This window comes from Crassostrea angulata, chromosome 7 (assembly GCF_025612915.1).
Source record: "Crassostrea angulata isolate pt1a10 chromosome 7, ASM2561291v2, whole genome shotgun sequence".
Lineage (NCBI taxonomy): Eukaryota > Metazoa > Mollusca > Bivalvia > Ostreida > Ostreidae > Magallana > Magallana angulata.
This window is the reverse complement of record NC_069117.1, coordinates 54073931-54096520: the sequence shown is the minus strand read 5'-3', so window position 1 is coordinate 54096520 and position 22590 is coordinate 54073931. Positions and strand designations below refer to the sequence as shown.

The 22590-nt window shown below is 33.5% G+C and overlaps 3 protein-coding genes across 8 annotated transcripts in view; 1 reads left to right on the top strand and 2 right to left on the bottom strand.

The window, feature by feature from the left end:
- The first annotated feature begins 308 nt into the window (after nucleotides 1–308).
- Nucleotides 309–3577, top strand: LOC128192667 (uncharacterized). The gene is made up of 2 exons (XM_052865541.1): nucleotides 309–1041; nucleotides 3045–3577. The coding sequence occupies exons 1-2, from the start codon at nucleotides 914–916 to the stop codon at nucleotides 3310–3312; spliced, it is 396 nt and encodes a 131-aa protein (XP_052721501.1). The 5' UTR covers nucleotides 309–913; the 3' UTR covers nucleotides 3313–3577.
- Nucleotides 3578–3919: 342 nt separating this feature from the next.
- On the bottom strand, nucleotides 3920–8578 carry LOC128192666 (mitotic spindle assembly checkpoint protein MAD2B-like). 2 transcript variants are annotated; one of them, XM_052865539.1, is made up of 4 exons: nucleotides 8469–8578; nucleotides 6495–6695; nucleotides 4844–4978; nucleotides 3920–4608 (listed from the first exon to the last, which is right to left on the bottom strand). In XM_052865539.1, the coding sequence occupies exons 1-4, from the start codon at nucleotides 8469–8471 to the stop codon at nucleotides 4300–4302; spliced, it is 648 nt and encodes a 215-aa protein (XP_052721499.1). In that variant the 5' UTR covers nucleotides 8472–8578; the 3' UTR covers nucleotides 3920–4299. The 2 variants fall into 2 exon arrangements, with proteins under 2 accessions (XP_052721499.1, XP_052721500.1); XM_052865540.1 differs by having other exon boundaries at nucleotides 3920–4605.
- A 10446-nt stretch (nucleotides 8579–19024) lies between these two features.
- Nucleotides 19025–22590, bottom strand: part of LOC128192665 (uncharacterized) — a 30075-nt gene continuing 26509 nt past the window's right edge. For all 5 annotated transcript variants that reach the window (XM_052865536.1, XM_052865537.1, XM_052865535.1 and 2 more), the window contains 5 exons: nucleotides 21733–21956; nucleotides 20800–20906; nucleotides 20576–20713; nucleotides 20261–20383; nucleotides 19025–19912 (listed from right to left, as the gene is read on the bottom strand). In XM_052865536.1, coding sequence (XP_052721496.1) covers nucleotides 19807–19912; nucleotides 20261–20383; nucleotides 20576–20713; nucleotides 20800–20906; nucleotides 21733–21956 — 698 coding nt within the window. In that variant the 3' untranslated portion in view covers nucleotides 19025–19806. The remainder of the gene's footprint in view (nucleotides 19913–20260; nucleotides 20384–20575; nucleotides 20714–20799; nucleotides 20907–21732; nucleotides 21957–22590) is intronic.

Genomic DNA, 22590 nt, shown 5'->3' with positions numbered 1-22590 from the left:
ATGCAGACTGTTTTTCATCATTTTTTTTTTAATTTTATTTTTCTAGGCCAAGCGAGGAGTACACGTATTTCTGTGGCTACTGTACTGTTGGATCAGACACTTTTGATGATGCTGTAAACCACGTGGTTAGAATTCACGGAGATTTGGAGGTGAAAATCAGGAAAAGGACTTATAATGAGAAAAACCAAACATATGAACATCACGTTAAGCAATGGAAAATACACCCAAGAGAGGAGGCTGAAAAGGGATTCGAAGTTAAAGTCAATAATGACAGCGAACAAATTAGTCTTGTGAAGGTGTGATAGAAGGACCGAAGGCAAAAATATCAAAAGTGCACCATCCCCATCGTGAAAGGGAGTGTAAAAGGAAATGGTGCAATCAGCTGCACATGTACCTTCTTGATCTTCAAATCCTGAGGAAAATTTCCCTTCATTTTCTTCTTCTTACTATCGCCATTGGTATTGATGTTGTGAACTTTCATGTTTATGTTTTTAATACCATCAAATAAAGCATGTATGATATATAAACGCCTCTTTGTGCATTAGATATAAACTAGACATCATGTCTGTTGCAATAAGGATTTTTTAATTTGAGTGGCGAAATGCTCTTACCAAGGATTTCTCTGCTGTTATTACGATTCCAAAGTATCCCGTAGTAGACGGGAATACTTCAATAGCACGAGACAGAAATGATCCCTCTCGTCACACAACACAATTACTCTCACGTAATTACTCAGTAATCAGCTTCCCTGTTCTCTGTCTTTTGAAGCTTCGGTCACGAAAAATGAAATAATCTAAGCATGATTCCAATAAGATGGAACCTATAAATGAGTTCTCGGCGTATCTGGGCATCATTTCCTGGCAGGTAACGAGGTGAGAGTTCTCAGATCTCGCTCGGAATACCGGTTGGAGAAATGTTGGCATCGTCTCGCCCACTGTTTCCCAATTCGGTTCTCCATCCCTTAACTGCATGCACCGCATGTGTACCTAGTGGTAGAGAAGCCACTTACCGACTGAAGCCGCGGCAGAGAGTCATCAAAAGGTAAGTGTCTAAGCTAGAAGCAAAGAACAACACCCTATCTGTCATAAGATGTAAATTGGTTCTATCGTTGTTTTTCATGATTTTAAGAATTTATCAAATCTTCAGTGTTTGCTTGCAAGTTTCTTGGTTTTTGTATTTTTTAAAATCATTAAAAACAAGTTTTAAAGGTTAAATTCAGCTTTTATGAATTGCTTGGTTGGTTGCATTGCAAGTTAATATTCGTTCTAATGTTCCAATGTGTATATTTATTTTCTACCACCCAGTGTATTCGTGCGCTATTTACAACAAGACTATAAATTACGACATATATAAACATCAATCAGACGTTTGGGCCACTAACCTCTACTTTCTGTCTACATTTAGTTGTCAAAACGTAAATATATAACTGTTCAAATGAGTAGAACTTGTTCTTAACTCGCTGACATGCCGTGGTAGACTTGGGGTAAAACAGATGACATTTTGCCCAAACTGTTCTCCACATTCCGATCATTAAAATACACTGAACCAAAGTTGTAAGTATCCGCCCAGTGTAATGTTTTTACTAAATAAAATATCCCCAATTTATTTTTCTTGCCGTCGCGGTGACTGATTTCCGCCGAACTTCCAAGTAGTTAAGAACGATGAATTGACCTTGACCTTTGGTTGCGACCCGAGACCTTCACATTTGCTGAATATCACGAACACTTCCGGTTTCGTTGAGTTTCGCCCGGGAGCTGTCGGGTTGTTTTAGGTTACCGATGGAAATGACATTACACTAAATTAAATTAAAACGGATTACATGTACATGTACTTGATATTTAAAACAATGTCGAGGGCAAAATAAACAGCAGATATAAAGTGGGTAAAACCTGGCGTAAGAACAATCTAGACACAAATAGTCCGTTGGCTTTGGGTCTTTCCCCAATAATAATTTTGGCCATTGTAATTGTTTATCCTTTGAAACTATCAGTTAGTAAAGACTAGTATCAATCACAAAGAGTTGCCTATCATATCAAGCACGCGCAGATCAACTCCAGTTTAATGTTTTGAGATTTTGTCACGGGTACCTGATTTCAATCGGTGTTTTCCTATATCATCTGTGCTATTATGAAGAAGACACATCATTTACGAAATGTTGAAAAATTCACATTATTTTATCTCGCAATTTTCAAATCATTCTTTTTATCAGGATGAACACTTAGAAGTTTTGTAAAGTATATAATAACAAACCTTGATCCGTCTGTACGTCAATACATCTCTCTTATTCCTGCACGTCACTGTGCGACATACACTTACATGTATACTGCGCAAAAAGTATTGACAAACTCAAACATTTTATCATCAACCACAAATGTATTTAATGCCAGCAAAAGAAGGACAATATAACAATTAGAAAAATAAATGGTTTAGTGTTCTTATAACTTAGTTTTTATTCATAGCATTGAGGCTAAAACTTGTTTTATAAGGAAATTAGATCATTTTAAAATTACTTGGCTGCGATGTCCTTCTATTTCCGTTTACAAAGAAAAGTGTTATATTAGTAAGAAAGTCATCCTCTAAATCTTTAAGGGGTATTTCCAAGAACTTATGCCACTTGAATGAAATTTACGAGTGGCCTTTTTATTGAAAAAGAACACTTAGTCTATATCAATCAGAGGCTGGCAATGTATAATATAGGGTTTTCCCATCCATCAGATTTTTTTTTGCATTCTGAGTAAACTTTATCCTCAGTAGATAAGGATACATTTTTCCATTATATGCACGTTTTGCATATCTGGGGACGTGCATTCAAATGCAATAGAAGAGCTAGAGGTTAGTATGTTAAATTGGCAAGACAACTTGGCATGAATACCGCTTTATCTTAGTAAGTTCAGGGCTACAGGTTAAATGTGACTGGGTTAATAAACATGGAATTCCCCTGTACTACAGCTGCTTACTTACGAAAGGGGTTCGATGTCTTGTGGATTTTTCTTTCATTTTATGGCCTATGTTAAATTCAGATGATAACTCTGCGTCTTTTGCAGGAGGAGTGACAGATATGAGTTCTACTGTTGCTACTGTAGTCATGGAGATGATATTTTCAGCGACGCCATTTCACATGTTATCTACAGCCATAAACACCTAGCTATCCGACTGGGTCAGAGGTCAGACCCAGAGAATCATGGGACATCACTTCTCTACATACGACAGTGGGATGTAATTCCGAATTCTGTCCTCTCAGAGGGTCAAAGCATCAAAGTCAACAATGATACGGAACAAGTGGAAATCTGTGAACCAGTTTACAAAGCATAAGATGGGTGTATACACTCCAGAACACATAAACTAATAATCAATTCTAAATATTTACATTCTACTGTGTTTTTCCATTAATTTCTGTCGTCTTTAAATGCCGCTAATGCAACAACCTAATCACTGGGTATGAATATACATGTAACATACACAAGTAGTACCCAAACATTGATCTCTCAAATATTTGTTTAAAAATATGTTTCATATATGTTTGTACAACAGGTTGTTTTACAATTAATTAATGATAAAATTGACTCTATTGTTAAAAGCAGAATTTCAAGAGTTATATTTCATGGATTATATTACAAAGTTTCATCCCACAATCTAATGCAATAACCAGTTTAATCTGCTATTCTTGCGTTACTGATTTACTCCCTCCGTGATCTGCAATTTATACGGAATTATTTAACAAAGTAATTAATTTCGTCAATAAGGGAATGTACATCTAAGCATTAAATCGTTTATCTTTAATGTCGGCGTGTCAATAACTGCAATCAGTTGAGCAGACAAATTATCACAAAGCGCTAACGAATGTTATTCAACTTGCCTGCTCACATGACGACGCCAAAATTAAATCATTCAATGCTATGATAAAACGTACAACAAAATGTGACAGTCACAGAATATAATTGACATCATAAACGTCATAGCAAACATGCACAACAGGAAATGGAACTTTGAAAATGAAATCAGAATAAAATAGGATATGAACTTGTCTAATGATTATTGCTGCACTGACTGACAATAATAATTAAACCAAGTTAGCTCTGGTGAACAATTCAGTAAATCAAGTACAAAAACCTTAATTTTCATTTCTAATTTCATCACTTATGATATAAAAGTATGGAACCAGGATATATTTTTCCTGATATATACCTAATACATTCATTCTCAGGCACTTGAGGCATTTTCCCCTCTTTGAACACAACATAAAATTCAGAGATCTCTCTGTCATTTCAAAATATATTATATAATAGTGCTTCCCAGGCATCAGCTGTCTTTACACTCTTTGGATTCCTCCACATACATCTGCATGTTGATGTAGGGAGAAGTCGTTGATTTCAAGGGAAGTATGGAGGCATTGTCCATAGTTGTCTCTTTTTCAGAGGCCTCTAGCCAGGGGAAATTGTTCTCTAAGTTTGTGTCAAACCTCTTGGCAGCTGCGGACTCACTGGTGGTGGCATGAACTGTCCATGTGCAGTCTGCGGGGAGGGGTGTAAGGAGGGAGTCAGCCATGTTTATCTTCAAAAGAAATGACCTCAACGACTGCTCCAGCTGGTAAAGATATCTGTCTGTCTGCTTCAAACAAAGAAAAACAAAGGCAGAAAGTAGAGGGTCAATAAGCACTACAAATACATAAAATTCTATTAAAGTTTGAGATGGAAATATGAAACAGAACCCCATTGCTATAAATCCCAGTGCAAAAACTAATTCTGTTAACTGACATTTTCAAAAGATGAATTTTTTAAAAACAACCTCAGATTTCACATTAATTCTGTTTATGGAGGAAAATCTACAGTTGCTTCCCTTTTACCTGGGTTTGAGCCATATCTGGCTTATTGATCTCCAGAATGAACTTTTCTAATGGCTGTAATTCCTTATTGCAAACTACTAGAGCAACTTTTTCAAGCTGATTACTTGAGTTGAACTCTGATATTCCATTGACAACCTAGGAAGAAAGCAAAATATGAGCAATAAAATATTTCAGATGTAATAGTTTCATAGAGTAATATTCTTTTGTACTTGCACTTAACAAGAGCAATAAACACCAAAAACAAAATACAATACAAAATTAAATGTATTCATTTTTTGCATTTGCGTTCTTGCATTACAGAAAGTCACTCCCACACAATCTGCAATATTCAACATCAATATTCTGCAATATTCAACATCAACCATATCTGAAAACCTCTGAAGTTTTCATTTGACAAGCAGCTTGTCATATATGCTCAAGAGCACATTACCATAATACCAGTATACTCAATAAGAACCTTATCAAGTACTGATTACCACAATCATACACTTTAAACTTTCTCGTGCAAAGTTTGAACGCCAGAATGAATACATATCGAACACGACTTACCTACAAAACCTTAAGCCCCGCCCCTATCTCTTATTGGCGTTTCCACAAAAGAAAATAATTTTATTCTAATTCACCGAGTTCAACCGAAATAAATTATATATCTATGTTGTAGCTTACACCAATTTCACTTTAGGATGTAAAGATGTCAATAAACTGGATGCTCAACTTCAGGGCATTTAATGGCATCACATTTTAGTAGCTGTGAAAAACATGATAAAATTGTGATTTATTTATGCTGATTCTTCCATTCCCTGGAAGACAAAGGTGTCTGGATAGAGCAGGCTTTAATGAACCAGGTAAACAAATATCAAAACAATGAATCTACTAGACGTACTATTTATAAAATTACTTGATTTCAAAAAACGAAATTAGAAAACATTATTTTTCAACACAAATATTGTTGAAAAACAAAACTACTGTGCTAGTGTACCAAAGTTTCAAAAGTGAAAAAGAACTCTGCTAGTCCTAATAATGGAGCAAATTTTTTGTTAATTAGCATTCATGTGAAAATGCAGTTGTGTCACTTGATACCATAATTGCATGCAGAACACTTCAGCAAATCAGCATAATTTGTAGCAGTCATAAATTAATCAAGATGGAGGATTCCAAATGCAAACAACAGTTGTTAAACTTTAAGACCACACATGTATATCCACAATGAGATATGAAAATTGTTTAAAAATTTTGCAAATAAGTTTGGTACTGGCTTCTGTCTCTGCAGTTTCAAGTATAAATTTGCATATATTTTTAATAGTACATTTACAAAGTACATTGGTTATTTCAAGTTTCCTGTAAAATTATTTAGGATTATTCAGCAATTCTTTTTTATGTATGATGATTGAAAAACTTATATCCCCAATACTTGAATTTAAAAAAAATCACATAAACATTTCATATGATTTAAAAGCATATAACAAAACTAAAACTTCTCTAAAACTTATTTTTCACTTCATGATTAATTAATCACATAAACAATAAATTTTAGTTTACCGGTATGTGTTCAGAAACATGATGTCTAGAACATTTTCGCACAACCCATATCAGTATGTTTCAGTACTTTCCTACTTTGTATCTTTTAATCTACATGTACACGTATATTTACCTGTGTGATGTACTGATTAACCTCGGGATGAACACATATTTGTACAGGGACATTGTATTTTTTTCTCCTTTCAAACACACCGGCAGGATATAGTTCCCTGTTATACAGAATACTGTGAATGGCAACCTCCAGAAATTCACTGAAAATGTCCAGACCTATCTGTGTGGCTTCAGATTCTGCCATTCCATTCAGCTCTTTTATCTATAAGCAGAGAAATAAGAAGTGTTAAAGAATCATACATGGCCCACATATGACAATATTGACAAGTTTAATTTTTTTTACAAAACATACCAAGAAGACTAGGAAAGGGTTCATATGATGTTGAAGTGACCAAAGACGGCAAAATAGAAGAATTATGAAAGGGAGTATTGGGTACATATAAACATAAATATGAATTATCATATTGAGTTCTATGTATGGACTTTTACAATAGGATATTGGGAATTGATTCAAAGATTACTGTAAATCTAGTATTTTATCAATTATTGTACAAAATATTCATTTTTAAAAACAATATGTCAGAAAATAAGATGTTTAATGAAATTATGCATGAATATTTTCATGCTGACCTAATTCAAAATACATTAAAATGTCTATTCATGGAGGGCAAAGACTCTAAGACACGAGTCCAAAAAGCATGTGAGAGGGAAGCTTGCTCTCTTTATAAATGTAACAAGTAAATTTGAGAATAATTGACTATTTTGGAGATTACATACTATACCTAATGAACTCAAAAATTGTGATTCATTATGGCGATCTGTACTCCGACATTTTGAATCTCACGCAAAAATCTTGTCCACAAAGATTTGCTTAAATCTGTTTAAATTTCAGCATTTATTCTAAAACAAATCCTTTAAAAATATTGTTTAAAAGATTATCAAAAAAATGTTCTGCAACTAATCATTTTCTTTGCAAATTGTTCAGAGCTTTGTTACTTTGACAGAAATAATTATATTCTTGTTAAATGTTAGGAGCATTGTCACTTTGACGAAAATTGTCGAATGATGTTTGCTCTACTATCATGACAACACAATGCAAACTGAGCACACAACCATAAGCAAAATGAATAAATACTTGGCGGATCCAGAGACATAAATAACAGAGATTGGCAACTCCATCATTAGCGTGTTTTGTTGTTGAAAAATGGTACGGGACCAACCTTACTTTAAGAACTACATTTTAGTAAACTGAGATATTGATCTTAAACCGAAAGTACATTGTTTTTATCAATGAAAAATGTGCATAGATTTTAGACATTTTTGAAACAAAAAATTGAAAAATAAGATTCATAAAAAGTAAATATTTTGACCAGCTATAAAACATCGACGAAATCTCGGACAACGGGTAGCCAACTGCCCACTAAAATTCCTCTTTTGATATTGTTTATATGACATAAACTCATGAAAATATATTTTGAATGTTTTGGTAATAGGTTTTAGCTGTTTATATTTCCATATAATGTTTATTAGAAAGATATACTGATATAAACTGGTAAAACTTTACAATAGGGACCGCGAGATTTCGATCAGTTGCCAATCTCTGTTATTTATGTCTCTGGCGGATCCAACTGTGTACATTTTTAATGAATCTGATAATGAAATGTGATTGTGTTACTGCATTTGCCCTCCAATGGTCACACCGTAAAACCTATTATTAGTTAAAATTACATTTTATTGCTGAGAGGAATTCGCAATTTCAGACACATGGTAAATGTCAGAATATCTCAGTGTCTCAGTTTCAGTACAAAAAAAAAACTGTTCAAAGACGTTTGGCATTCAATCACAATACTTACATTGTATATATTGGTAATAGCTCTTAAAGATGATCGATACTTGTATATTAAATAATTTAAGGTATAGATTATTCCGTTACATGCCACGACTCAATTTAATACCAGTATTAATTTAAACTGGATTTCTGCATTTTCACAATAAAATTTTACAGTATATATTTGAAAACGAATAGAATAAATACCATTTCTTGTCTACAATGAAAAAAAAATATCTGAGATTTGGGTTTTAAAGCTCCATTGTCTTCATTATCATCATCATGAGTGAATGCACTTGTTTACAAGGAAATGCTTTACGCCAAATAATTTTAAAGCCCGTAAAGCCGAGCAACTTTATTCCGGATAGTGAAAATGCTTAGCACATTCTCTCGCCATCTCGAAGCTTGCGTGGCACCACTATTTGTATTTCCAAAAAGGTTGTTTTTTTCCTTCAAATTAACAGTTTAATTAAAACAATTTTAAAAAATAATCACATTCAAGGAATAATTTTGTTGTAAAAAAATGTAACATGTGTTGATATAAATAATAAAACTGCGAGACGGTCACTTTTTTAAAAATTTAGATTTATTCATCGTATTTAAAACTAAATTTTAGAGAAAATATAGGTTTTACAATGATTTTTTAAAAAAAAATTCTTTTGTTTCCTTTCACCGCCCATTCATACATGCACACACATTCACGTCAGTAAAGTAAAATGCTTTTAATTTACACAGTGAATCGATTACTGCTCTTGATATTGAAAAAAAAATATACAAATAAGTTAGAAACGGGAGAATCCTATGAAGGAGGGGGGACTCCTATGAAGGGAGAGAATCCAATGAAGGATGGAGAATCGTATGAAGGAGGGAGAATCGTATGAAGGAGGGAGAATCGTATGAAGTATGAAGGAGGGAGAATCCTATGAAGGAGGGGGAATCCTATGAAGGGAGAGAATCCAATGAAGGATGCTGTACTGTAACTACTGTAGTGAAGAATCAAAAGAAGTTTTAAAACAAACTTTTAACATATACTTTTAATAACTCCACGGGGAGACAGCTTGTACATTTGTTAATTAAAGTTGGGACAATGTTGTTTTTGTTAATACAATCATAAATCACTTTTGTTCATTTCTTATTTAATAAAATATTGTCAGATATGGACAACAGCTATTTGTCATAACATTTCTGCCAAATGACATAGAATTAAATTATTGACTACATTTAAAAAACTGGAAATAGCAGTAATAGTATTATTGTACTGCATTGCACATAATCATAGAATATTGAACTTTTGCTGAAACATATCTTTTGATAGAACTTTACCATCTTTTGATTAAATATCACCAACATTTTTAACATCATTTTGATACCATATGCGTAAAAAAAAACCCACTGTTGCTATTAATCCTTATACTAGTATTAGAATTAAACCATACTGAAACATTATAAAATTTATTTTACGCATACATTTCATTTTCAGTAATCTTCATGACATGTATAGCCATGAGGTAAAAACATCACACCAAAAAACATTATTTTTGGGTATCAAAATATCCGAGATAAATGCATCACGAAAATCAAGTATTGTTGTTTTTTCTTAACTACTTCATCCAAGAGCATTTTAAAAAAGAAGAAGAAAAGGGTAACTGTCAGAACAACCGGATTGATCTGGTTTTACAGCTTCATTTCATTACAAGGGGTGACGGGGATGTAAAGAAACCCAATCACACACGTACACGTACCGTGGGTTATCTCGGTTATCACGGGAGCAGGATAGGATGGAGGAAGTGACCACACATAATTGCGTATGGATCCAGTTTTTCATCATTTTTCTCATGGAGAAAACAGCAACACAGTTATGACATTAGTGTGTCATATTTTCATTGTACTTCCACTGTCTTCCATACACATTTTTCGAGGTGAAAAGGCACTCCTGGCTAAGTCTAGTCTTTTCATTATGACTACTTCTGTCCCTCCAGTCTTGTCCATTGTGGCGCCTATGCAAAGGAAAGTTTGAAATTTTCCACTTTTTTGTCGCCTAGTTTCAAGTCTAGGTTCAAGTCTAGGTTTAGGTCTAGGTTAACCGCTGATTCCATTTATCATCATGCTTTTTGTTTTATCTGTGTTTGGTGTATCTTTTTTAAAATGATGTCAACTTTATATATCCATATTTGCCATCAAAGAAGTTAAATGTTGAAACAGACCATCCGAAATTCAGAATATACATATAACAAACATATCTAAACTTATCAATGAATATTTATGTATAATATATATATTAAAGAAACCAAAAGCATATACATGTAATTATATATTATTGCCAAGTTTTTTACAATGACATTTCGACTCTAGGAAATTATCCCAATCGATTTAAACTAATAACTTTTATCCAAATTTCAGAATATCAACAACTTTGCCACAAATCATAACTTTTTACATTTAAGAGTAATTGTGATGTTGAGGAATCACCAGCCTGTAATGAGATGTACACCTTGTGTACACCGTGCTACTCAGGGAAAGGAAATGGACGCTATGTAGAGGACGATATGTTGATATTTACGTAACACCAGCCCAGACAAGTAACATATGTCCTATGAATTTATTCTTTAATTAATAAAGAAAACCACAGATATTTCTCTGGTTACACGGGGGTCGACAACACCAGCAATAATTTCACACCGCTGTTATCTTGTCGACAGCATCCAGGACACCTTCTCTTGTAATTAACTTGGACATCAATTTAGATGTCAGTTTTTTTTCCAAATTGTAGAAACACACCCAAGTTCTGTTTATTCTTTCTGAATCATTGTACTATTTAAAGAAGTGTTAAAAATAATCCCCGGCCTAGAGAACAAACAGTTAATTTTATTTAACTTTAATGCAATAAATGATGTAAATCCAAGTTGTGGCGCAAAATCTTCCGAGCTCTAATTACTTTGAAAAATCATGAAACGTTATTATTTGTTACCCTGTTATTGAGTTTTCCTTCATTGATTGCACAACAATGTTGCCGGTTTTAGTTATTTTATTATACAAACACTATCGACTGAGCGATACGAACGCTAACAAAAACAAGGCCGCTGCTGTACAGGTCAGTAACTGGTATGGTAACATTAGACTGTCTGATTTTGTTGCCTTTTACAATTAAGTTTCATATCGAAACAAAAATGTTTAAAGTTGCAATTAAATGAATGTCGATATTTTAGTCAAAGGTGACATGTTTTAATAGATTTAATATGGGTTTGTCACAGTTTTTATTAGACCAAGTAACCTAGATAAGTACATTACGAAGGCCAATCGTGCCAATTTTTTTGCAAAAAATTATAATTCATCGCAAATTAAAGTTAACTTTTCAAGATATAACGTAAATCTACAATAACAAATTAACCTGTAACTTTGCAATACAAGGCGACACTTTTGCGGGAAAAAAAAAATCTAATGCAACATGTCTTCTTCTGTAACGAATACGAAACTACATGTATGGCGTTGTTGCACGAAAATTTGTGAATAAGTTTAAAAATTTTGCGATGCGAAAATTTAGCGAACAAATGCGTAGTTCATTAATTGTCTTATTTTAAATATCCCTACCCTATTATAATATTTTTAATTTCTAAGCAACGTCATGCAGAGTCCAAGATAAGAATGAATTTAAGAAGTTAACATTATATACGCAATCTTACTAGAGATCTCAGAAGTTTGAATTATGTATTTATATTTAACTGTTGAATATAATATTCCTCTTATAAAAATTAAATAAGGAAGGTCTTAATACAAGTAACAATAGTTAACATATGATTAAAACAAAGCTTCATACAATTTTCAAAATAAAAACTTTATCAAATACTGTAATTTGTTTTTTTTCTCGCGAAAGTAATGAGTTCTATCTCGAAAATTACGCTTTTTCTCGCAAAAGTTATTTCTCGAAAAGGTGATTTGTAGACTAGGTTAATAAGCTCAATGGGAACAATTGATACATATCTAATTATATTATCTAATTATATTTTGAAATATTAATGATTTCTAATTATTTATAATTCGTATGAAATCAAAATTCAAAACATACATGTAACTGCATCCTAAATTCTGATTTGCATACATGTTTTATAAGATCAAATCCAGTGTATTCATGGTGATATTTAGAAGGCGTACTACACTTTTTCTGTGTGTCAAAAGTATTCTTTTGCAAGACAGTTCTGAATGCATAATCTGTTATCGTTGATCTTCAAATATTTACATAGTGTTTATCTATAACTTAGAATGACGAGTCTTTGTCTTTGAAGCCAAATAATAGAAATATCTGCAGCAAAACTAGCTTTCTTACAGAAGTGGGGAAGATTAGAGCAAGTATAATGACTTTATTGTTAATCTTGAAAAATATTTGCTGTTTTTTTTTCATGTTCACATTAACTTTAAAGATCTAACAACTTTATTGAACCCATACTCCACATGGGAATATTTGATATTTATATGGTAGGTAATCTAATATACACTGAATGTTTAACAAGGAGACGATTATCAAAGCTATAGGACTTGAATCCAATCCAATGAAATAAATTCAATTCAGACGGACCATTAGCTTCACTGTGGTTACTGGGACGACGTCGCAATTTCTTTTCTCCGTAAATAGATATATTATTCACCCTTTGTGCAATGTGTGCGTCCATTCATTTCCCGATGTCATCGTTTCACTTTCATTTTTGAAATAAATTATACCAGCTTGACGTTTAATATCTTGAAGAGCTACTTTTAAATCTTTTCCGCATTTCACGATGAGTCAAATTGCGTAATATAAGTCAAAGCACGTAAATAGAATATCGCTTTTTGTCAATCTAATAAAATATGATAAAAAATCCGAATGCAAACTCTACCGTAAAGCATATATAGCCTTAGGGAGTCTCTGTTTATTTATTATGTATTATACAACCTGAAATGTTTGAAACTCATTAGAAAAATATGAGAGACAAAGGTTGCCATGTCGTTGTGATTTTCTTGGAATGATATAATTTCCAAAGTTTTGGAATAGGTCAATGTATTTCATTATTTTATCTGACAATTTGATTAATGATGTTTCAGAGTCTTCTGGGGCTTGAAAAATACAAACCGGACGAAAGTATTTGATGACCTTAACCTTCACTGCGTGAGATCAAGGTCATGCCGTACTATCTTCATCGATTGGGCGACAGAGAATGATGACCCTGTCCCTCTAGGATTGAATGTGCTACAGAGAGTGACAGAGGTCTGTTCACTGTCAGATTATAAGGTCACAATGACCCTATAGTTTACTTGAAGTCATAATTCACGGAATTCTACAACGCAGTATTTTTATATTGTGTTTGGTATAATGAAGAGTTTGCAAGCATTTAATTGTTTGTATTTACACATTTTTCTATAATAATGCGAAGTTCATTGTTAATTTTTGTAACACCGAGCCCAGATAGAAATATGTTGTCGGTTGGTCACATATTCAGGTACATGTATGAACAGTGTATTTGGTTTTCATTTCTTTTGTACTTCCCATTTTTAAGTTTCGTATAATTTTGTGAAAACGGGGAATTATTAACAAATCATTTCTGATTTGCAATGTACACAAAGCCTAGCTGTGAATATGAAAACAAAACACTTCTTGTGCATTCACAGAGTAAGGTGCCAATTTTTTCCATGAAACCGTTAAACTAGAGAGGCTTGAGTAACATGTACTTATACGATGATGCATCTATCAGTCATTACCAAAAGATATCTTTACACTAGAAAAGATAGCATCATTCATATGCTGTTGAAAATCTCCCCTTTCTTTCCAATTGAATAATTGCTATCATCAAATCTGTTATGATTGTATGAAATAAATGCATAATGTTTCTTTCAATGCTTTACCCTGCAGTGTTGCAATTCATGATATTCTGATATCTGATTATATGAGAATTTGGCGCACAATACTTGTTGCACGCATTCTTATGAGAATTTTAATTTCAGGAGTTTCCCTACTCAACAAAATTGTATCTCCGATGGGTTCATAAAATGTCGTTCCCAGAACCCATTCTATAGTTGATAAAGAGATTTTTCTCGGTCTCCATTTCCTTTTTATTTAATTCTCAAGAGGATTTAAAATACGGTAATACAAAATATTAGAAATGTTCGTTTTCTAAAAACCCGTGAGCACAATGCATCATATAGAGAGAGAGAGAGAGAAAGAGAGAGAGAGAGAGAGAGAGAGAGAGAGAGAGAGAGAGAGAGAGAGAGAGAGAGAGAGAGAGAGAGAGAATCTTGCAAGATCAATATTAACATGTATAGCTAATATACAGCATGATTACTGCATGGTACATACCAAGTGTAAAACAAGAGGCCAACAGGCCTTAACGCTCACCTGAGTACACTAACCCTTAGACAGACCTGTTGAGGAATATATGCATTTAGATAAGTTTTATTCTGGAGTAAAATAAATTAAATATGGTAATGACCACCCCTTCTACCTGAAATCTTGCAAAAGGACTATGAAACCTATATATTAAGTGGAATGCTTTAAGATCATAATAGAGTGTATGGCATGATATTGAATGATATTGAAAAGGTGCAAGACTCTGATATTTGTTAACTTTCAAGATAGCTTTTATGTGTATATGTTTTCATAGATAAACTAAAGATGGCTAGTATACATTTTTTATATTTAAAACAACCACCCATCTCCCATCCCATGGGCCAGACAGAAACTCCCCCTAGGGCATTCAAAAAAAAATGGCAAAGTGTCTTTTTTACTCTTTTCTCACACTTCAGCTTTTGTAATGGTAACACCAGCTGGCATTTATCCAAAAATCATCAATGTTCTTGGCTAGCCAATTATTGTTTTACGATTACCAAGTCCATTTGCTTATTTAGAAACTTCAAAAACTGTTTTGGTTGTTTTGTTTTATAAAATAAAAATACTTGTATAACTCTTCTAATCATTCAACTGCTAAATCACATTATTTACAATGATTAATCATTAGATATGAACAAGCACGGGGAGATTACTCCATTGACTGTTACACCCCCCCCCCCCCCAAAAAAAAAAGGATTTTGCCAAAAGCTTTCAAAAGTTATTAATTTTAATAGACAGCTTAATTCATTTTCTTTTCTAAACATGTACTAATTTCTTTCATTAAAATTTAATTTTTAAACACAATGTACAACACCCCCCCTCCCCAGCCAGAACCCCTGTCTTAGATGTCATGAAATTTAGAAATTTAATTAAAGATGATAGTTTAATGGTCTTCATAGATATGTAGTCTGTTTCTATTCAGTGATGTAAAGTTTTTAAACATTAAATACTTTAACCCTATACCCTACCTCGGGGGACATGAAATTTACAATTTGGTAGAGGGCATCCTGGTCTACATAATTATGGTTTTAGTTTTTCCTACAGATGTGTGGGAGTACAGAAGATTTTTGATGAATGGTCAAATTTTGAAGAACTGTGCTTGCGCCAATGGCCCCTATGGGGCAAGAGTCTAAAAATTTACATTATATGTTCCCCTACCTTAAAAATGCATCATACTAAATTTGAAAAGATAGGCCATGTAGTTTTTAAGAAGAAGTTAAAATTGTTCAATTCTTAACACACGACGCACGACGACGGACGACAGATTGCAATAGGTCACCTGGGTGACTAAAAACTAAATAAATAAATTACTGTTAAAACTTTGGTATTTTCACTTCTATCACGATTTGTTCCTCTTGTAAGCTTGAGTTATGATATACAAGGTCACTAAGTAAAACGGTCTAGGAAGCTTACTAGTCTGAATATAGGACTCTCGTGGGATTGTCTCAGATATATGACAATCTATAGTTGGTAACTTATCTGTTGATTTTGTACACTGAATATTTGACAGGTTGAGGAGCGAACTAGATACATTTGTACCTAGCTACGTTATAAGCGCAACTAGCAGTTTATAGATAAGCTAAAAACTGGACAACAGAGTTTTTTCAAGAATAACTAACTTGGGTACCTCAATCCTAGTAGTTTCCAATGAACAGACTTTAGAGATGTGTTAGTTTCCGTAATTAATTTTAAATGTGACTCTTATTTACGATCGGTTAACTCTGCTCTCCACCAGTGTTCCAATGAAGGTGAAGAAAGAGAGGTCGGGTCTTTATCATGCAGATCCTACTGTACCATTCCATCCGATACAGCAATTATCAAAGAATTTTCTCCAGACCTGTTAAGCATACAAAACGACAATTTTTCTAAAATTGGGGATAGAACCATTTTAACAGAAGCTTTGACTTTGGGTAGTTGTGTCAAACAGCAATGTGACGTAGCCCTGTCTGTTTCATTGCTGGCCACTCGGCCATAGCTCATTGAAATCAACAAGATTTGTCTGGCTTTTGAGCTAAGACTACGCAATCGGTATATATTTCACTTCAAACCAGCGTCATTTTTAACTTGTTTTGAGGCAAGAAATAGATAGTTACACACTACCGAAAGTCCAAGGTCTTGTTAAAATGTTTCTAATTTGGTAAGGGACATGCGTTGCTTATAGAATACTCTCGGAATACTGTTTATTTTATTTTCATTTCCCTGGGTTTCATTTATTTGTCTTTTTTTCAGATATGATACATGTTGTTATGCAAAATAAAAAAAAATATTACATATTGAAAGAAAAAAAACATGTAACTACAAGCGGATTAATACGATTTTGACGTCAAATCATTAATACTACGCAGATTACACGTTTCCAGCCAATCAAGTAGGTTGTTACAAGTAGAATTAATTTCAAATTATTCATGCCGTTGTCTATCCCTTCAAGATAAACAAAGTTATGGAGAAAGACTTTGCTTCGCTCCCAATAACTTACGGTTTTTAGTTAACCGACATGCGCGAACAGATGAAAGTTCTTTTTCCGCTGTATCCCTCACTATCCCTACCCAACTTTCTTATCTTTTGATCAAATTGATAAAATATTTTGATGTTTAATGTCCATTGTTTCGTTCTGCTTGTATTTTTTCTTTATTTTTCTAAAAATCTGCACGGACGACAAGTCATTGTCATGACTACCCGATTTACTGGTGCAGGATGCAGGATGACACAATTTTGTACGGAAGCCCAGAAGGCTCATTCGAAACTCGAGATTCAAAATACGAGATTCGAAATACATGTACGAGTTTCGTAATTTTGACACTTAACCATTGGCGGCAGGATACTGCCGGTTATTTTTCCAGGTCCGACTGAACTTTACATATTCAATTATTGCCATAATTTGTTATTTACTCATATAAATTACATAATCAAAGTTATAGCATTTCTGCCAATCACTTTGAAAAAGTAAAGCACATCTATGCCAAATCTTTTTATGTAAGAATTCAGGGCCAATGTTTTTACATATCAAAATTCATCTAATCTTTCATGGCTTGGCGTCTTTGCTTTCAAATCAATAGTCCATTCGCAATAAATTCGGAGTCAAGGATTAACAAATAACAGTTTTCAACTCATAACCTATCAAATATTTGATTTCAAAGTTTTCTTTAACGTGCGAAAGAAAGGGAAACATTATTATCACCAACGAGTGGATAGAATATGTACATTATTACCGCCCACGAGTGAATATAATACATGTATGTACATTATTACCGCCAACGAGTGAATTGAATATGTACATTATTACCTCCCACGATTCATTATTATCGCCCACAAGGGATAGAATATGTACATTATTACCGCCCACGAGTGAATATAATATGTATGTTATTACCGCCCACGAGTGAATTTAATATGTACGTTATAACCTCCCAAGAGTGATTAAAATATGTACATTATTACCTCCCACGATTGAATATAATATGTACATTATTACCGCCCAGGAGTGGATATAATATGTTCATTATTACCTCCCATGAGTGAATTAAATATGTACATTAATACCGCCCACGAGTGAATTTAAAATGTACATTATTACCTCAAAGGATTGAAAAGAATATGTAATGGGATAACCTATGAATGTTTTGACAAAACCTCAAAAATAATTTATTCAAGCTGACAAATGTCGTGTCGAACATAGATGTTATCCAAGGTTTTCATAAAAAAGAGAATTGTTTCATAGAAATATTTTCAACTTGAATTATAATAAAATGTGTTCACCTTGTTTTATAAACAAGCGTGTAGTTAAAATCAGTCACATATATTATATTGAATTTACCTTTTATCAAATGAGTACAACTCCGCGGGATTTATTTTCAAACGAAAGCAATAAGGACCAAAGGTCATAGAAATTAACCAATCGAAATATGACCCACATTAAACTATCTCGATTCAAATATTCAATGTATGTTATGAAATATTCAGGGGGAATGCGTGCAAATAATCATGTAAATTTCGCCATATAAAACGCACGCTGTAAACCCTGCAAGTCATCAACGGATCGGTGATTAAAAAGGGGCGGATGTTCCTGATTAAATGTCGCAGTACATATATGTTCATACTGTAAATAGAACTCAACTGCCTTGTTTATGATTTTATAATTGGTCGATTAAAGAATGGCATATTTGAATTGCTCTAAAAAATACATTATTTTTGAATTTCAATGAAAGTATCTTCAACAGTATATCTTTAACGAAAGGTAACGAAAACGTGAAGTCAAGGTTAAAGGAAAGGTCAAGGTCAGATTAAAGACAACAAGTTAAATTGCTCTAACCAATACGTTTCTTTGTTTAATGTCTTTATATATTGTCTGATATGATGTCTTATATACACTCATATTTTAAACAGTTTCTGATAGATTGAACAAACGTTAACGCAAAATAGGAATCGTTTATTCAACATCATGGGGAATGGGAAGTGCCCTAACATTTACTATTATTATACCTAGTTCTGTACAGTAAATTTTAATTTCTTTATGTTGATTTAATTTGAAAATGTTACAGAACAAAAAAAGGGGGAGCATAATTTTCAAAAACAATCAAACATATGAAAGAGAACTTGTATATCGCATCACATATGCAATGTCTTTAATAAAACACGGAGCCAAAATTTGTAAAAATTTACAGAACCATGCAATGAATCATTACACATGTTTTTCTGTATGAACTTGAATCCCATTGGGTTTCGATAAATTGTTTTGATGTCACATTTGTAGGTATCAAAGCTATAAAAAACGGTCATTAAATATCCTTTGACAATCCTTGAGTATGTATAATTACACAAAATTACAACGTAAACGAGCAGTTCATTAATTAAGAATAAGTTAATGAATAATGAAAAATTTGTAATCTATGACTCATAAATAAATGTGCACCAATACAAATGAGATGTGTAAACTAACGCTACATAAATACACAAAATAGACAACAAAAATATACATGGTTTATAACATAAATAGTTACATTCTACTAGAAGAGGGAGATTCAACGTATTATGACGTCATTGTTACATGTACATAAATTAATATTGTTCTAATATCGATGAGGAGAATTACAGTTTTCACTTCATTGATACTTTCTTTTTCAGTGTTGTTTATTTTCAGATCGAACCATCCGTCGAAGACACAAATCACGTGACTGACTTGAACCAGAGTTGATCTTAATGACCTCGATTTGTGACGGGACTGTGCGGACAGTGTTCTCCAAAAGTTAACACACATGTTGCTTGTTTAAAAGCAGACGTAATAGAACCCAGTCGCTGATTCCTTAAGAAACACAGATAAAGTTTGGGTAAATAAGTACGTAAAGTCCATCAAACATCTTCTTGATTAGATAAATATAAATTCAGATTTTGGCTAAAAACCCTGTTGTATTTGACAGACTGGATCTGTATCCTACATCACACACACACAGACGCGTGAAAACTTTGGCACTTTATAGCTCTGCGCGCATGTCATTTGACTAGACTCATCACAACGTAGTTTTTTGGATGAAGAACAGAATAAATAAATTGTAAAATGAAACACATTTCTATGAATAAATGAAACTGAAGAATCACGTGACCACGTCTTGTGATGAGGTAGGCAGTAACACGCTGTGACGTCATCATCTACCTTTGCACGTTCCGTCGTTTCCGGTGCGGGTAAGGTTCATTTGTTCCCGGACAGAATCCCTTCCTGATATCAAACCTTCCCGACTGGCAGTTTGGCGCCATACAACGGCGTTCTTTTACACAACTAAAAAGAAAATGACAACGATTTATACAACTTCAATTGCTTATTCTATTTATCGTGATTGTATGACTGTTCAAAATTCAAAATATAAAAATTACCAGTGACGAATAATTATACCGGTATAATTTTCAATTCAAATAATAGTTTCGAGATATCTTTACATTTTTGTGATATACCGGTATGCTTCATACTTACTTGAATCCATCTGTGTTGAGAGGTGCGATCCCCCATTTAATCTCAAGACATTCTAAATTACGGTCGCCTGGGCAATCACACGCGCACGTGTCTCCAGTTCGAATTTTGCGGAACGGCCTTGGACACTGCTGGTCACACCTGGAAACAAAACCAACCATTTATCAATCAGAGAGCGGTGTTATCAATACTGTGGACATTTTAATGCTACCATTACGATCGCTTACCCTGGCTGTGGATTCAGCAGCTCACAGTGACACGACGTATGGTTCGTTAAGAAAAGCTGCTCAGCTTGGTTTGGTAATATGGTATCATCAGAAAACGTATCGACCACCTGTCCAAAATAATAACATTTTAATTAATTTACTCTAACCAATTCTTGATTTATAATTAATGGCAGTTCAGGTTTACAAGGATATAATTACAGATGTTCCATATAATTGCAATTTCCGTAACATGTACAAAAACGCTGCTAGAAAATAATGAAGTGTCGGCTGTCGGATAACTAACACCTGTCATTAGTTATAAAGGAAAAATGTACGTGAACTTAGTCCCTTTTCATAAAGGTCCAGACAGCCTTTCTATCTCGGAAGACAAATGTTGGGAGATGATGAATCGAAGGTAGCCGACCCAAACGCATCATAAGAGTACAAAAACATCACAAAATATATGAAAAATGATACACTGCCCTCCCGGAGTTCTAACTTCATTATTATTCTTTCTAGGCGTACCCTCCGATTAAAAAATTTTTTCTACTTTCACTATCATTTCTTGAAGAATGTTTTTGCAATTGAATGAGATAATATACATCCCACCAGAATGAGTTTTATAAAAAGCTGTAGTAAATTAATGACAAAGTTCATCTTTATGATATCCTTATCTAAAGTGTATTCCATCGTTTAACGATTGCGGAGAAGATAACTATTTTGGATTAGTATTATTTTTTCTTTTTATCTAAAAAAGCGACATGTTTTTCCTTTGTCTGGTTCATTTTTCTATTTTTTTGCTGTAGATTCGGAAATGTCTGACTCCAGGCGTCTGTCGTTTATGATCTTTGGTCATGTGAATTTTTATGTATAATCTAACAGTGTATCAAGAAAATATAATAAAATTACGAACCACTGCATGATTAATGAAACAAATGTAAATCGTGCACTTACGAAGAAAGTTCGTGTGACGATTTGCAGATTTTTAACGGTGCATGTCTGAGACTTGTCCCAACAACAGCCGGTTGTATTTCTACATCGATGAAGAATAGTGTATTCTGGAATATATTTTATATGTCCTTCCGGTGGAATGTATATCACTTCCGGTTGAGGGTCCTGACACGATGCATAAGGATGATCAAACACTTGTGCGTAGTGTTCTGTGGCTTGTTCAGCTACTGCAAAAGAAAATGGATAAATATTATTTTTTTAAAATAAATTTAATTTAGAATATACAGCCTAAACTTACTTATGCCGAACACCAAAAGTCCGGGTAAAAACATTGCGGTACTCATTCAAGCTTTCGTCTTAAAATGAATCAAGACGTTTCAAGACGAAGAATATATTTTGCAATTCAAATAAAATCGCACGTAACATCTAAAAAACAAACGTATTCAATATATTAAATTATGTTGCAAGGATTGATTTTTAGAGGATGGAATGTTGAACGTTAGTTTGATTCTCAGCAAGGAAGAAGATAAAGACTTCTGGAGTACTAAGTAAACGGTGAGGCGGCGAGTTCAGTTGGTAAAAACGACAAAAGGTTAAAGAGAGCTTAAACTCTTGGAATCAAAGCGTTTAAAGAAAACACTGCTTGAATGTGTCTAATTTTAAATGAAGGTTTTTCTTTTATTTCTTAGATTATGAGTGACATATGACAGTTTTAAACTTCAGAAGATCTGCATTTAATCAGGGGATGATGTACGCCGCGGCCCTTGGTTGTCATTCATGCTAATGATGCAGCGACTTTCTCCGGTATATACAATGCCCGGTATGCTCATTTGTAAGTAATTGTTTCGCAACGAGGAAAAG

What these genes read in the sequence shown, in the direction of transcription:
- LOC128192667 (XM_052865541.1), top strand. Translation starts at nt 914, where the DNA reads ATGTTGGCATCGTCTCGCCCACTGTTTCCCAATTCGGTTCTCCATCCC. An exon ending in CGGCAGAGAGTCATCAAAAG is followed by an intron (nt 1,042 to 3,044) that starts GTAAGTGTCTAA and finishes CGTCTTTTGCAG; the next exon opens with GAGGAGTGACAGATATGAGT.
- LOC128192666 (XM_052865539.1), bottom strand. An exon ending in TTAATCAGTACATCACACAG is followed by an intron (nt 4,979 to 6,494) that starts GTAAATATACGT and finishes CTTTCTTCCTAG; the next exon opens with GTTGTCAATGGAATATCAGA. An exon ending in CAGATATGGCTCAAACCCAG is followed by an intron (nt 4,609 to 4,843) that starts GTAAAAGGGAAG and finishes CTTTGTTTGAAG; the next exon opens with CAGACAGACAGATATCTTTA.